General features: G+C 34.3%; 2 protein-coding genes across 2 annotated transcripts; both read right to left on the bottom strand.

Moving 5' to 3' along the window:
• Positions 1 to 2,453: 2,453 nt before the first annotated feature.
• LOC126709522 (transcription factor TCP9-like) lies at positions 2,454 to 4,022 on the bottom strand. The gene has a single exon (XM_050409797.1). The coding sequence runs from the start codon at positions 3,876 to 3,878 to the stop codon at positions 2,706 to 2,708; it is 1,173 nt and encodes a 390-aa protein (XP_050265754.1). The 5' UTR covers positions 3,879 to 4,022; the 3' UTR covers positions 2,454 to 2,705.
• A 4,423-nt stretch (positions 4,023 to 8,445) lies between these two features.
• Positions 8,446 to 14,939, bottom strand: LOC126710637 (hydroxymethylglutaryl-CoA synthase). The gene is made up of 12 exons (XM_050411203.1): positions 14,662 to 14,939; positions 12,680 to 12,786; positions 11,911 to 12,043; positions 11,086 to 11,229; positions 10,651 to 10,809; positions 10,419 to 10,492; positions 10,208 to 10,283; positions 10,027 to 10,082; positions 9,828 to 9,915; positions 9,560 to 9,700; positions 9,308 to 9,457; positions 8,446 to 8,965 (listed from the first exon to the last, which is right to left on the bottom strand). The coding sequence occupies exons 1-12, from the start codon at positions 14,722 to 14,724 to the stop codon at positions 8,750 to 8,752; spliced, it is 1,407 nt and encodes a 468-aa protein (XP_050267160.1). The 5' UTR covers positions 14,725 to 14,939; the 3' UTR covers positions 8,446 to 8,749.
• Positions 14,940 to 15,777: the final 838 nt, after the last annotated feature.

Below are 15,777 nucleotides of genomic sequence, written 5' to 3'. Positions count from 1 at the left end.
ATAACAATAACAACTAAGTCTTAATCCTAAATTTTGGAATGAAATCAATGAATCACTTTTTTTTTTTTTTTTTTTGTTATTCTATTCTATCTGGTGCTTTTATATCACTTTCTTAAATGACTCCTTTTTTTTACTACTTATAATAATATTATTTTTAATCTTCCTTTAGTCTTTTCCTTTTTATCTTAACTTAAATACTTTCAAAAAAAAAAAAAAAGATGAACGGTTAGGATTGAGGAAGAGAATTGTGATTTTTGTATGAGTAAACATGGTCCCATACCCCGATACAATGAGGTGGACCATAGTGACCCAAAAGATGGACCACATTAAAAAACAGCCGTGTGTGCTCTAATTGATTACTGACTCAATAATTTTAAATAAATATAAATTTTTTAATAAAATAGTGAACAAATAATATGATTTACCATAAAAATGAAATAATTTCTCCTATGATAAATAATATGAGGAGAGGAGGGGCCGTCTAAAAATGTGGTTCACGACCATGGGGTGTGGGGTGTGGGGGTGGTATGGTGGAGCCCCAATTCTTGTGCTTTTCATCTCAATCGTCCAAAACCAAAACCCAAGGCGGTGGACCCACCATTTAAAAAACCAAAGAAGCAGTGCAAGCCTGGGTCCACACAAATATCGAGCCCCCCAAACAAGGCCAACTGGTTTGGATTAGGATTGAATTTGATTAGATTGGACCCCACCCCCCACGAACCCCTCGGTGCACGCGTCCATGACAGCTTCGACTGTGGCCCCCACACTCCACGGATCATGGACCCCACCTCTTGCCTAGCCACGCGCTCTAACTCACCGTCACCGGTGCATTCATTCCCATCATATAGACAGAGGACCCTAGAACTAGAATAGCTTTGAAGTAAAATTTGTTCTTCGAAAAGCTGAGAGGGTTTTGTAGGGTGACAGTGACAGTGACAGAGGACGTGGGTTGCTCAGATCCTATCAAAGTGCGTAGGGAAGGTGAGTCTACCCGATCGTCGCAACTTCCATTGGGGTTCTTGTTGACCCACCATTTGGAGGTGGACCCTCCCCAATCCCAACCCCCAACGAACTCCCACGTGTACCTTTTATCACACGTGCGTTCGGCCAAGCCTTTCTGTACGGTCCCCATCTCCACTAACAACGTGAGTGCTTGACTTCACTTATAGTTAAGTAAATCACTACGCCTTTGGGATGGGATATTCATAGCTTTTTTTTTTTTTTTTTGGGTTTTTTATATATTAGAAAGGTAGCCTTTTTTTAGGTTTATTCTGTTTAAAAAAAAATTTTTTAAAGATATAGTACATTAGTACTTATATTTTTTAGAAAAACAGTGGGTTTTTTAAATTTTAAAAAAAAAAAAAAAATCCTAGTGGTAGACTTGTGAATTCCTCTAGCCATTCAATAATCCCCTCGTGCGCCACAAGGCTTACTTGGTGAGCAACTAAATTTATTATGCCATTCATGTATTAAAATTTGTCATGAGTAAAACACCCCTACACCATGTTTTCAAAAGAATATGATGGACTTTTTTAAGTGTGTTTTTTGGAGTTTGTAAAATAAGTAATGGAATGGGAAAATTTGTGCTATTCTCTTTTCTAGATAAGGAATGCATGCTATTCCCATTTTTAGGAAGATAGAAGAAATGAAATAGGATAAACATTATCATTATTTTTTGAGCCATCCCATTTAAAGTCATAAAATTCCATTTAAATTAATTTCATTATGATCATTCTTTTTCCCCCTCCAAATCATATGTTAGTTGAGAGGATTCTTCTCTGAAAAAACTTATGAAAATAAAAACAAAAACAATCAAACGTAGTAGGGCTTCTTAGTACTATACTTCCTATGATGAAACCATAAAAGAAAACTAATATACATGGATAAGACAAATCTCATTATTTAAACCTTATAAACTAGTGTGCCAACAACTAAAAATAATTAAAACCGAACAAAAGACAAAAAATTAGGCAATTATTTATTTATGTTGTTGAAGACGTACTAATCAAATTCAAACAGTAGAGTTTCTGATAGTTGAATAAGAGATCTAAATATCAATTTTGGCTTACACTAAAAATCTCTTAGTCTGATGATAAAGAGTTATAATAAGGAGCGAACGCCATAAGTTGAAAATCTCTCTAAAAAAAATAATTAAATTCAAACCGAGTCTTCACTTTGTAAGTTTTTATGATAAATTATTAGTAAATTTATGATTTTTCTTTTCATCAAAAAATTTATGATTTTTCCTAATATAAAACACCCACTAAGTTGTAAAATTACCCACCCCTCACGATGCAACTTTCATTAACATGAGAAGCCCAATTTCGAGTTCACATTACATAAAGAATGGTTAACAATAAAAATTTCCAACAATGACACAGCCACAAATTTTTTTTACTACTTTTATTATTTTGAATTGGAAAAAAATGTTCAAGGTTGGCGAACACAAGAAAAACCATAAACGTGGACTTTTATATCAAACATTGAACAATAACCACGGTACAACTTGTACGACGTGGTTGTTAGTACATGTTCTCTTAACCTAAAACAAAAATAGAAAGCTGAAAGAAAAGTTGTTGATGGCGAAAGTGTAAAAATTGGACGAAAATCACAGGAAATCATAAACACTAAAAATCTGTTTCATTCATTGATTCTTTTATTACTATGTTGCAGTGGGAATAGCACCCAAAAATTTGACTCTTTTTTCATGGCTTTGAAGAAGAAGAAGCAGAAGCTTGAGTTTGGTGATTCCCAGGTCGACCCAACAACTGTAACTCTTGCTTATCATAAATCTCCAACGAAAAATCCCTAAGCATCTGAGCTTTACTGGTCACACTCGCCGCCATAGTCGACGACGACTTTTTCGCCACCTTAGCCCCGACCATACTTGTACTCACTGTGCTGTTACAAACCGCAGGAGACGGAGCTCGAATCTCAACCCCACTTGCAATATTCATATTCATATTCACGTTCACATTATTGTTCTGATTCTGAATCTGATTCTGACTACAATTATTTGCTATAAATGACGAAATTGGCCTTGCGGTAGACACGTTGAATACTGGCGTCACGGTGGGTGAAAAGGTCCATATTTGCGGGTTCGGATTGGAGGTGGAGCTGGTTCCGGGTACGGGTCCGGGTTGTGGGATCATCCAGAAAGCATTGGCGGGGACCATCATACCAGTATTTCCAACGGCCCAAACTGGGACTAAGCCTTGTGGTGGGACCGTTGGTGTGGCGGGTTGAACTGGTGCGAGAGTTGAAAGATTCGAAACCACGCCGTCGTTTACTACGTCCACGAATTCGCTATTCGACGGTCGTTTACGTTTCTTCGCGGCCGTGGTTGTTGTGGTGGCCGTGGCGGTGGCCGTGGTGGAGGAGGCGCGAGAGGTTGTTGGGATTTTGAGGGTCCCTCCGACGGAGACGGCGATGGCGGGGACTGTTCCGGTGCCGGTCGCTTCGATGATTGCGTTCTCGGCGTTTTCTAAGAGCCACCGGACGGTTTCGCCGTCGGATTTATGGCCGAGTTCTCGGGTTAGTTGGAAGATCCGAGCGGCGCAGGTGGCGGGTATTCGGATCCTCCGGCCACGTCCCTCAACCTTCGTGTGACGGTCTTTGGTAGAAGAACGTCTAGCCGCCGTGGAAACCGGAATCGGCATAGCCATGGGGACCATCCCGAGTGGTTGAGAAGAGACCGGGAGGGAATTTTGGTCCGGGTCGGACGGTGGGTCCGAGTCGAAAGGCTCCTCTTTCAACGCCGGCGTTTCGTAGGTGTTAGGGTTGTTTTCCTGGTGGGGCCCGCTGCCGGAGCTGAGATCGGAAGTGCCTCCTCCTCCGTCGTCGTCTTGATCAATCTCGTGTTCTTGATACGACGTCATTTTGAGAATTCAGAAGCCTTTGAGAGAGAGAGAGAGAGAGACTGAGAGAGTGAGTGTTTATTGAAACGGTAAGATATAACAGAAGAGAAATAAAATTGAAGGACGATAAGAATGAATGAGTTAGAAAAACTATGAAGACTTGGTTGAATAATTTAATTTATTTATTATGATATGAACTTTGGGAGAAATATTAGGACGGTGGAGATTTGAAGATCAGAGAAGTAATAGGGGTGCCACGTGTTGGGACCTACTTGATGACCCATAGGGATTGTGATCGGTTCCAATCAGTGTGGACCACAGGTGGGGATCAAGTCTCAACCAATAGGGTGACAGTGTAGTGTCAGAATTAGGCTGGAAAAGGGTTTGTCTTTCTGGCTTAATAAATGGATTTCATTGGTTCCCACCACCTATCTATGGTGGTCCACCCACTAACCCAAAAGGAATACCTTCCTATTCTTCTACTTCTTCTTCTTCTTCTTCTTATAGCTTGCTTTTTTTTTTTAACATAAATTTGCTTTAATGTTTTTTTTTTAACTCTAGGAATTTGTGGACATGAGGAAGTAAAGAATTTGATTCCTCTTACCGAACACATGAACTCCAAATTTCTTCATGTTGACTGACATTCCCTCAATTATTAGGAGGAGTAACTGAGTTGGAGCTCATGGTAAATGAAAAGAATTTTCATGTGTGAGAGAAAGTTTAGCAATCAATGAGTTTGTGAAGGACTTTCAAGGTGCAGAATCTCACATCTTTTTGGTGACATTTCTCATTTCAATTTCCAAATAAATAAATGACTAAACCATCAAAAACTGACTATAAAACTTTTACATCTACAAATTTCACTGGAACTCTTTCAAAAAAGAATTTATCTATGATGTTTCCTCTCACATTTGTATTGATTGAATTCTTATTTGAATCTCCAATTAATTTGATGGATAGCTAAATCAACAAAATTCATCTTCGAAATCATCTTAGGAATAATTTAACCTTTTGATACTTCTGTAGTTAAAATAACAACAACAACTTATTTAAAAATATATTTTAATAGAATAGGAAAGTAGTAGAAATATTTGAAAAATGAATAGCCAAAATTTTTTAATATATATATAATAAAATGCTGCCTAGACTTTTGACTAAAATGATCCTCTTACACTATGCAAAAGCTAGAAGACTTACCTTTTTATTTTTTTAAAAGAGTTTTAACCTATGGCGTCCACTCGTGATGATAACTCTTTATCATTTATCATTACGACCAAAACACCAATCAGTTTTTAGTGTAGGTGGGAATTGAACCCCATATCTCTTATACAACTATCAAAGACTTTACTAGTTGAGTTAACTGGAACCCACAGCTAGAAGACTTACCTATAAATATGTAAAATTCCTTCAATGCCAAACTACTTTTTTTTTATAACTCAACTCATATTTCAATGAAGGAGTCTAGAATTCAAATTCTCCTCCTTTAATTTAATTAAAAAGAAAAAACTAGAAAGTAATAATAAATCTTAGTTATTTTTGATCTTACTCCCTTCGTCCCAAATTATTGGTCCTGTATTCTATTTTGAAATGTCCCAAAATTTTGTCCCATTTCTAAAATTAAAAATCATTAACTTATTGAGCTTCCTATTATGCCCTTACCAAATACAAATACTTTAAACGATAAAAATTTTTGAGAATGTTATTTAAGAGTAATTTTGAAAACTTCTATTTTTTATTTAATTAAGAGACGAGACAATAAATGATGCTCTCTTAAAAAATTGGATTTTCTAAACAAGATCAACAATTTAGGGTAAGGGTAGTATGACACATGGCCTAAATGGCAAGACTTCAAGACCCGTAAGTTGTAACATAGAATTACCATCAACTCAACTCTATGTAGGTATGTTATTTAGCAAAAAGAAAATGCTGAAATGTTTAAAGGTTGGTGGAATAATTTACGTATTACTGCTTAACTTGGATGAACAGTTATTTCTCAAACAAAAAATAAATAAAAAATTAAACTGGATAAAGATGAACAGTTAAATCCTATACCTTTTTGTGCTATTTAATTAATTAATTGAGATGGAGAAGTTAATGAAAGGCTTAGAATGTAAAGCCCAAAAGTTCATATGTTAGCCAAGATGGCATATAATTTTGAGCACGTAAACTGTTTGGTTAGAGAGGCTCCTGTTGCTTTATTGGCCGTTATCCAACGTGATGTGATACCCTGATTTTATTCAATGAAATTCTTAAGAAACTTTTCATTTATAAATAGTAATAATAATAATAATTTTTTTTAAAAAGTTCCAATTAGTTTAAAGTTAAAATCCTAAAACTAGTGTTGGGATATTTGGAGAGAGTGATATTTGACCATGATACTGATCCACAAACTGGATTTAAATCCAGTACTAATAATTCATGCAGAATTTGGATCAATTTGGCTTATGCAAGCTTTCTCCAGCTTAACTAGGGCCATAAATGAGCCAAGTTTTATCGAGTAGTATATATTTGAGTTTGGCTCGTTAATAAAAATCAAATGCTCAAGCTTGGCTTGAGTTTGAGACAAGCCTAAAAACAATGTTTGAACTCGAGCTCGTGAGAGTACCAAAAAGCTTGAGCTCGACTTGGCTTGGCTTGATTAATTAGTCAAGCCAAGCTCGAGTTTAATATCAAGCTCAAACTCGAGCTCAAGTCAAGCTTTTTAACTTAGGATCCAAAAAAATTGCACAATTAAATGCTTATATCACCAAAAATCAAGTAAACAAAATATATATATATATAATATACTCATTTTATCATACTTCTAACACTCGTGATTAGAAATTGTTTAAATTACAACTTTACATAATTAAATCCATCCATCATCATTCATTGTCTATAGCTTGAGTAATTGTTCAAAATACAATTTTTACATCTACATTTGTCATTCATGCAACTATAATCTTCACAAATCTAAATAAATTAACATTCCAAAACATATATGAATAAACAAGCTATAAATTAATATTCCAAAACATGTGTAATGTCATAATAATGAGTTTATTTAGTGAACATATATCAAGCTATAAACGAGCCTAAGCTCGGCATGTTTTATATCGAGTTCTATTGTTCACAAGCTTGTTCATGAACATTTTTTTTTTTTGCTTGAGCTCAGCTTGTTTATCAAACAAGCCTAAAACTAAAGCTTAAACTTAGTTTATTTGTAAACAAACGAATATGAACGAGCTTTTTATCGAGCCAAACTCGAGTTGTTCATAAACGGATTGATTCGTTTATAGCCCTACATTCCTGCAACACACGAGGACAAGATTCCTACGTCAAACCAAAGTGGACCAGCAATAAAGGGTTTAGAGTCTTAAAAGTTAAAAAGCATAATTAGGGTTTCCAAATCTAAACCCTTTATTATCAATTAACAAAGAAACTCGGTAATTTGGCAAATTCCTTAACGCTACTACTAGAATTCAAATTCAATGACGGGCGATTCAAAAGGAATTCAATAATGGGTCATGGGTGGGGGCCCAATTGAAGCCACAGAGAGATAAGGATTTAAATCTTGTAAACAATTTGACACCGATTGAATAAGAATCTACCTAAAGTGCTTTTATGATTCTATTCTTTTATAAGTGTCTAGGTACAATATGAATATATGATGAATGAATTTTATATATATATATATATATATATATATATATATATATATAAAGAGAATTCTCTTCTTTCAACTGGACTTTTATGTGGTTCAAAAATACCCTCATTAATGAAATGTAACTTTATTTAGAAATAAAGTCATAAATGTTAAATAACAAATTTCATTTTAAATTCAAAAAGAAAATTCCTAAAATTTAGGATTTTTTTCCCTTCATGTTGAAAAAAGAAATTACAACTACTGCTTACCTCTAAAGTTTATCATTTTTATTTGTTTGAAAAATAAATATATATATATATATATATATATATATATATATATATATCTCTAAATTATAATAAATACAAATTATTAACCTTTATTCAAAAAAGTAGAAGAGTAATCCACCTTTGTTTGGAGTTGGAAGTATTAGCCAATTATTTTTAGGTAATCTGCTCCTAAAATATGTATGATCTAGTTTTCAAACACCAGAAGAAAAGAAAGGTGGAAGGGAAAAATCTCCATATTCCATGTTATGTGCTTTTTTTCTTTTATATAGTATATATGATAAAAGACTCTTTTGAATATAAATATTATTGAACTTTTGTACCACCTGACCATCGTAATTGTGCTCCCCATTTTTCTTGGCTAAATAATTATTTTATTTCACACAAAAAGGAAGCAAAATAGGGATGGGCCTTTATCCTTTCTACCATTTGTAAGACAAACCAAGTCCGGGAGGTCAAAAAAAGGGAATAGGACCCAACTTGTTGTAAAAGAAAGCCCAGTGGACCAGATTGGCAGATTGTTAGATGCACTGTTAAGACCTGCTTAAACAAAAAGAACAGCTTCTCTTTTCCCCTATTTTGCATAAACCTGTTATAATTGATTGCACTTGCAACATTTTCTCTTCATAAGAGTCGTGAAAACAACACAAGCAAGCAGCACATATAGGTACACCAATTTGAGAAGGTGAAAAGATGATTATCATCTTCAGCATTTGTTACATTTTCATTATCCAGGGAGAAGACATTTTGGTTTGAATGAAGGTAATGATTATTGAGATAACCTTCAATGAAAATGGGGAAAAGGAAGAGGAAAAATAAATTAACCTTACAACACTTGCTACTCAACACACTAATTTCTTTAGAATACAAACTTACGGAACGATGTTCTTACTTCTAACAACTAAGTAAAGAACACATAACAACTAAGAATTAAGAACACAAAAGCCAACTTCTTGGCTACATGCTGTATTATGTTCATCTCACTGACCATTAACAAGAGAACCATTCTCACAGGGGGTGCCAGTTGTACTATCCCCGTCCTTCTTTGCATAGAATCTCCGATACATGGAGTCAACTTCAGTAAGATAGTATGTGCCTGGAGATAAGAGGCTAATGTCCTTGCTTGTCACAAAGTCCTTAGCTCCATACCTGTGCTCCATGAGGTGCATTGTTTCGACAAATTTGTCTGGTGGGAACTGCATGAAAACCACACCAACGTTAAAATACACAAAAACCACCAATCCCAACTAATTTAGAAAGGAAAAGGAATTATTCATTACTAAAGAATTCCTAGGTTTTTTTTTTTTTTTTTCCCCTGTTATGGGCTAACTATCCACCAATTATTCTTTGCACAAAATTATTTCCCCTGTAGAGACATGAAATTTTAGTATTAAACTGTATGGCCTTTTAATCATAGGCAAATGAATAAAGCAAGTCAAAAGTTTAGCACACTTAAATATAAATCTCTAAAATAACAAAACATCAAACAAAGACACCTGGAAATTAATAGCATCAGAAAAGAAGAATACGAGAAATACCTCGTGCCTTGACTTCAACTTCCTTGCAACATCCATCACATTGGCAATGTTTGACAAGCTAAAGGGATGTTGACCTTCACGGAGTTGCAATGAAAACATTGTAGCACTTGAGCCACTCCCATATGAGAACAGTATCACTCGCTTGCCCGCCTGCAAGCCATGAGATAAAATAATATTAATAATAACCATGAAGTATGAACATTTGAAGGGAAGAAACCAATTTGTTAGTTTAGTAAGCAGTTAGAAAATTACCAATGCACTATTCTTATTGTGAATAAGGGATGCAAAAGCTGCATAGAGAGATGCAGTGTACATGTTGCCAACTTGCTTTGGTAGCAAAGTGGTTGGCTGCACCTTTGCATCGTATAGGGACTTCGCAAGTTGCTGGGTTACCTGTAGATCAACATGATCATTAGGAAGAGTGTCCAATCTTAAGAACGATATAATCCAAAATTATCTTAAGGAAGTAAACGAATAGAAAACACTCTTAATAATAATCACTCTCAAAATTCTAGAATACCTTTTCAAGATCCCGGCTCTTGTAGCTTTCGTCACCAGATAAGGTCGAAAATGGTCCCAACTTTTCTTTGGCAGCCTCATCAATGGAGCTGCAAATAGAAGCAGATATTATTAATCCCCAAGTACACGCACAATGTAGATAAAACTTCTGAAAACTAGATGTCATAATTCCTAGAGGGATGAAGAAAACAAACAATAACCTGGCATTTCTCAAGAAGTCATCATACAACAAACGAGCAAAACTTTTTTGTACAAGCTGCAGTTGTTCAAAGCAAAAAATTGAATTAGATAAATAAGCTATTGCTTTAATCATTTTAGAATTTCAATTATGATTCCAAAAACTAAATTGGCTGCAGAATTATAATCGACAACATAATATACCTTGTTATATGGAGAGTGAAAAACAAAATAGTCAGCATCAGAAAGAGAAAATTGTTTCCCTTCCAGTTTCTCATACCTACAGAATGCAAAATGGTAAGACATTTACATGGCACACATTTATCACCAAAAGCTCTATTAGAACATAGTTATTTTTCTCTAGAACTCTATTAGAACATAGTTAAAAGCTTTCAAGACTTCCATAGAATCTTACTTGTTACACATTTGTTTGTAGCAAGAATCAAGAGCCATGAGATAGCATGTTTGAGAAAGCTTGCCATCAACAACCTGCAATGATATCAATCAATGGGAGTCATTCCACAAGCAACTTGATTCAACAGATAATGAATTTTCTTGATTGAATACCATGCAAATGACAGGACAAATTCACAACCAAAAGCTAAAGAAACAGTTCAATCAAGAAAATGGAATTTGGGAAAAAGTACCGGATATTCACTAGCAAGGTTTGGCTTGTAAAAATCATAGACATGAGCCATATGAGACCCCCTAACTTTGCTTTCAAAAGAAATAGGAGCATCAGGTCCTATTAGGATGGCGATAGCTGCTGCTCCTCCTGTAGGTCGGGCTGGTCCTTCTGCATAGACCTGATAGAGGAAACTACAATCAGTAAATGGTGTATGATAGACTTCATAAAATGATAATTCCTAATTTATCCCCCCAAAAAAATCATTTTATGTGAATTAGACTGATTTCAAGTAGTGAAATAAAGAACAGGAATACATCTCCAAATTCAGAAATTCTTCAATTTTGTGTATTCATAATACATAATTTATTTCATGTGAGAAATAAAGCAAATTTGTCCCTGGAGGCCTGGACCATACTCAAAGGCATAATATAATATCCAAAGGAAATTGTCATACCGCACTGTCAGTGCACACAACAAGTCCATAGCGTCCATCCCATGAACTGCTCTCAACCCAATTGACACAGTTGAATAAAGCTGCAGTTCCCCCATAGCATGCATTAGTTGAGTCAACGCCTTCAATGTCAGTATTTCCACATTTCTGTTCATTCCAAGGAGAGCAGTCAATTATATTCTTTGAAGAAAGGTTTCATAAGAATTGATAGGATTTGAAATACTAACTAAATGAATCCTATCATAAGAACAATCACAGCAGAGCAATATCAGGGATCTAAATAGAAAGAAAAACCCAAAAAAAATTCATTGCTTAAAAAGGAAGAAGATAAGAATCATGATTTGGAATCCAAACCAAATACAAAAGAACCCAGTCTAGCTAGAGGCAACTTTAACCTGTTGCTCTACATGAAAACCAGTAGTGAGTCAACAAGTAAAATCTAGGCTTTTAAAAATTTGAAGAGGGTTGCAACAAGGTAAGTGTGATTCTACTTCAATCCACTTGATTAGCCAATTAGTAAGTGGGTTGGAACCAGGCTTTGTTCAAACTATTTACAAACAAATAAGCAATTCCAGAACCAATGCAACATAATTCTGAGCCCATATTAATTGTATGAATCACTTGTATAACTTCTATGGTTCTACCTCAACTGAGGTTTTAGCATCCACAATATTTACTCTTCTTTTTTTGATAGGTATATTCACTACATTTACTCTAATTGGATTAGATTCCAAAGAACCAACATATGGTCATATATTTCATCACCATAAATAAGCAATCAATTCAAATCAGAAGAGCATGTTGTATTTAAATGGTTCAGAGGTCTACCTCAAAGATTCCCATCAGGAAGGTCTTAATGGACTTGCTCTTGTCTATTACAGTCTCACTGCCTACTTCCAGACGACCAATTTGTTTGGGATCAACTCCATATTTCTCAAGGAGGGAGGTAACCACTGTCAAGCTGAAAATCGAAGAGCCAACAAATGTAAAACTTCCTGAAGATGCTATCAGAATGATTATTATTGTTATTAAATTTAAAGTTGAAGCTCAACGGAGTGTTTAAAGCATGGACATACCAAAGTAACAGTCAATGTAAAAAGAAGAAATCAATATGGGCCCTCCTAATGGTCACGTCTACCAGGATAAGTATTAAACATAAACTAATACAGGGCTAACACACATGTAAATAGATAAATGATTTTTTTTTTTTTTTTAATGAAAAGGACAGTACATCATGTCATACTGCAATTCATTCGATTTCTTTTTCTATTCTTTTTTTCCCCTCTGAAGGGTTGTCAATAGCAATCCAATAGAAGATCCACTTGGTATGATTCCTCACCAATTTAATAGTCTTTTCATTCCTCAATTGAAATTGAACTAACAGGATTCAGTTCTCATTGTAGGCTTTCATTTTGGACTAAGAACTTTCCTATATTTTTATGAGGCTCCCTTTCAATTGTCATGGTGTTCTTTAAACTTCCTAGAACACCACTAGATCATGATTGTGTTTTAACTTAATTCTGACTCAAAGCAAGGACAACATGAAAAGTAACATTAGGTGCAGAAAAACTGTGATGGTTGAATGTAGAGTCGCAACCTCATTGAGATGACATCTTCCACCTCAGTACAAAATGCCATGCAATCTTGCCCGAGTCCGATAGTGTATTTCCCTTTACTTGCACCATCATGAGCCTCCAATACTTCCTATTTCCCATATAGAAAGAAAATATACATTCAGCAGGTGATGCAATTCTAATAGTTTTTTTACAATAACACACATACAGGTTAATAAAATGCCAGCAAGAATTGTGTTCACTTGAAAAATGCTAACTCAACTACATAACTTATTCCAGAAAAAAACCATGGGACCACCCTTATTACCTGAAAAATCAATATTTTTTTAGGAACCACGTAATTACTGATTTCAATGGGCATGCTATGCTAGTAGCCTAGTACTTTCTTGGTTATTCCCAGGGCACTTTTAATTATTTTATTGTTGGTTATTCCTTTCATCTTGAAAAAAAAAATCATTAAAAAATCATGAATTCTACCTGTTTACATAAGAATTCTACCTGCCTCAAATCCCATCTCAAATTATGGTACCCAGTACAGCCACGTATAAAATTCTTCATTGTTATTGGATAGTTTGTCATCCTTGTCTCAACTAATTGTTTATTAGCTCCTTATAATTCAAAGATTGCCCTTTTTATATTAAAGCTCTATTTTAAGTTAATTAGAGTTTCTCAGTTATATTTTACTTCTGAAATTCTCTATTAATTAATATTAATAATATGCAGAATTTGCAATCATATATATCTTGCATTAAAATTTATATTAATTATTTAAACTTTGTATTCACAATCCCCATTTCTATCATTGATTTTGAAAATCAACTATAAATTATAAAAAGGGAAAGAAAAAAAATTAAGATAGGCTAGGAAGCACTAATACACACACAGGATATATTTATCAATATGATAAGGAGTGATGGGAAATTTCTTGAAATTATACTATAAAATATGACATGGAGACTTTAATTCATTAATATTTAAATAAATATTTTTAAGTACATGTTATGCTCATTTTTAGATTAAAAATATTTTAAAAAACAAATGCCAAAAGGTATTAATATTTTTAAGTAATAATATGAATTAACAAGCTATTAGTTTCATTGAGAGAGTGTGTCAAAGAAGGAGAAATAGATCAAAAAACCTAACACTTCTGGAATCCTCAGACCCTTGAAAAAGATTTCCAGATTATCTACTAATGGGTACCAGTCAATCTCTAAATCCATTTCAAAAAAAAAAAAAAAAAAAAAAACTACCAATACTATAACTATTACCATTCTACAATTAGCAAAAAGTTCCAAAATCATGACACCCCATAATAGGCCCTGTAGCCAAAGACGCTTTTAGCTCACCCAACACTTCCTGGTGTTTCGAACAGAGACATACCAGGTTCAAATTATCGGCCATGTAATCCATGACAAATAGCCACTCTCAAAAGAATTGAGATTTGACAGTCAACACTATCTTCCTAAGGATGCTGTGGCTGTGGTTGAACGCCACCATTAGATCACAATTTTGACCAACTTTTTTTAATTCTAATAAGACACAATTTTGACCAAATCACCAAACCTTATTGTGAATTTAGACACACTTCAGAAATCAGAACACCATAAAAGGAAGCAAGATTAAAATTTAGACCACTAATTTTAAATCACAATAATAAATCACATGCTTATATAATAATAATAATAATAATAATAATATCACGCATCTTGAGCCAACTTTGAAAGCAATATACACAAAAATGTCAGCATATATCTGAAATAAAAGCTTCACATAGAGGAAAACAAGATTCTGTTTGATTCTCGGGAAAGTAAAGTAGTAATAATAATACCTAAAAAAATGGAAAAAAGAAAATTAATAAAGAAAGCCGAACTTATTATTGAACTATTCGATTAGCTGAGGTCAATTTATGTGATTTTTACCAAACTTGAGGATCAGAAAATCAGCGACATTTTCTCAGCATCCAAACACAGAAATTAGAGAGAGAGAGAGAGAGAGAGTGAGTCACCTGCTGAATACAGGTAAGAGGGAAGTAGATATCCATGGCGAGAATTCCAACATTCTTTGCCATATTTGCCTTTCACTTCACAGAAGCAAACTTTGAAACGATTTGACTTCTCAAAAAAAGAAGAAGAAGATCCGAACAACAAATTCGCCTCTCTCTTCTCTCGCTAGATTCGTTACAAAAGGGAAGAGGAAGAGGAAGAGGTTAGAAGAGAGAGAGAAAAAGGAAGAGCTTTTAAATCGCAGAGAAAATGGGAGGGTGAGGCTAACATGAAGCTGCTTCGGGTTTATATAGGACCTCTCTGCCTCTCTCTCTCAGACTCACAGCCCACGCCACGAGTGAAAAATTATGGGTTTGAAACATACGACTCTCTCTGCTCAAACTCCTTTTTTCACCTCTGTGTTCCGTTTATTTACAGAGGGTGCCATTACATTACATATGGGTTTGAAATTGGGAATCCACCAGTTTTTTTTTTTTTTTTTTTTTTTTTGTGGGTGTTTGTAGGTGTAGCTAAAACGACAACCGGTTGTCGTCATTGTTTGTAACGGATGCTTTTGATTTCTCTATCACACTTATTTTCAAAAACTAACAATCGGTTGTTTGTTGGCAACAAATTGAATAATGGTAAATAGTGAGTAATAACAATAATTCTGAAACTTGACTTTGTGCTGTCATGTGTTAGAGCGTGCAGCCACCGGTTATTCAAAATACACAAAAATTCAAAATAGATAACCAAATTTACCAAATACACAAAAATCGCTTCCAGTTCGGTTCTTTATTATTAATTCAATTTTTTTCCCAAAATGATACTATGTTTGGTAAGAGGATTTAAACTCAATTTATTTTTTTTGAAAACCTGAGTCTCTGACTTAAATATATTGCTTGCCTCATATTCTCTAAATACAGCTGTCAAAAAATAGATTTCTATTTTTCCTATTCAAATAAGTTCCTATTCAAATAAGCTAATAAGATGTTTTCAATATATAAAAAATGTTTTTAATGGCATAGTTGTAAGTAAACTAAAAATAGTAAACCCCACATATTTGTCCAAAATTTTTTATTTTTTATTTTTCTAATACAAGATAAAATTTCTACTCTAATTTAATTTAAATGTATATG

Source organism: Quercus robur, chromosome 12 (genome assembly GCF_932294415.1).
Source record: "Quercus robur chromosome 12, dhQueRobu3.1, whole genome shotgun sequence".
NCBI classification, from domain to species: Eukaryota; Viridiplantae; Streptophyta; class Magnoliopsida; order Fagales; family Fagaceae; genus Quercus; species Quercus robur.
The sequence above is the reverse complement of the archived record's forward strand: the minus strand, read 5'-3'. Positions and strand labels throughout refer to the sequence as shown.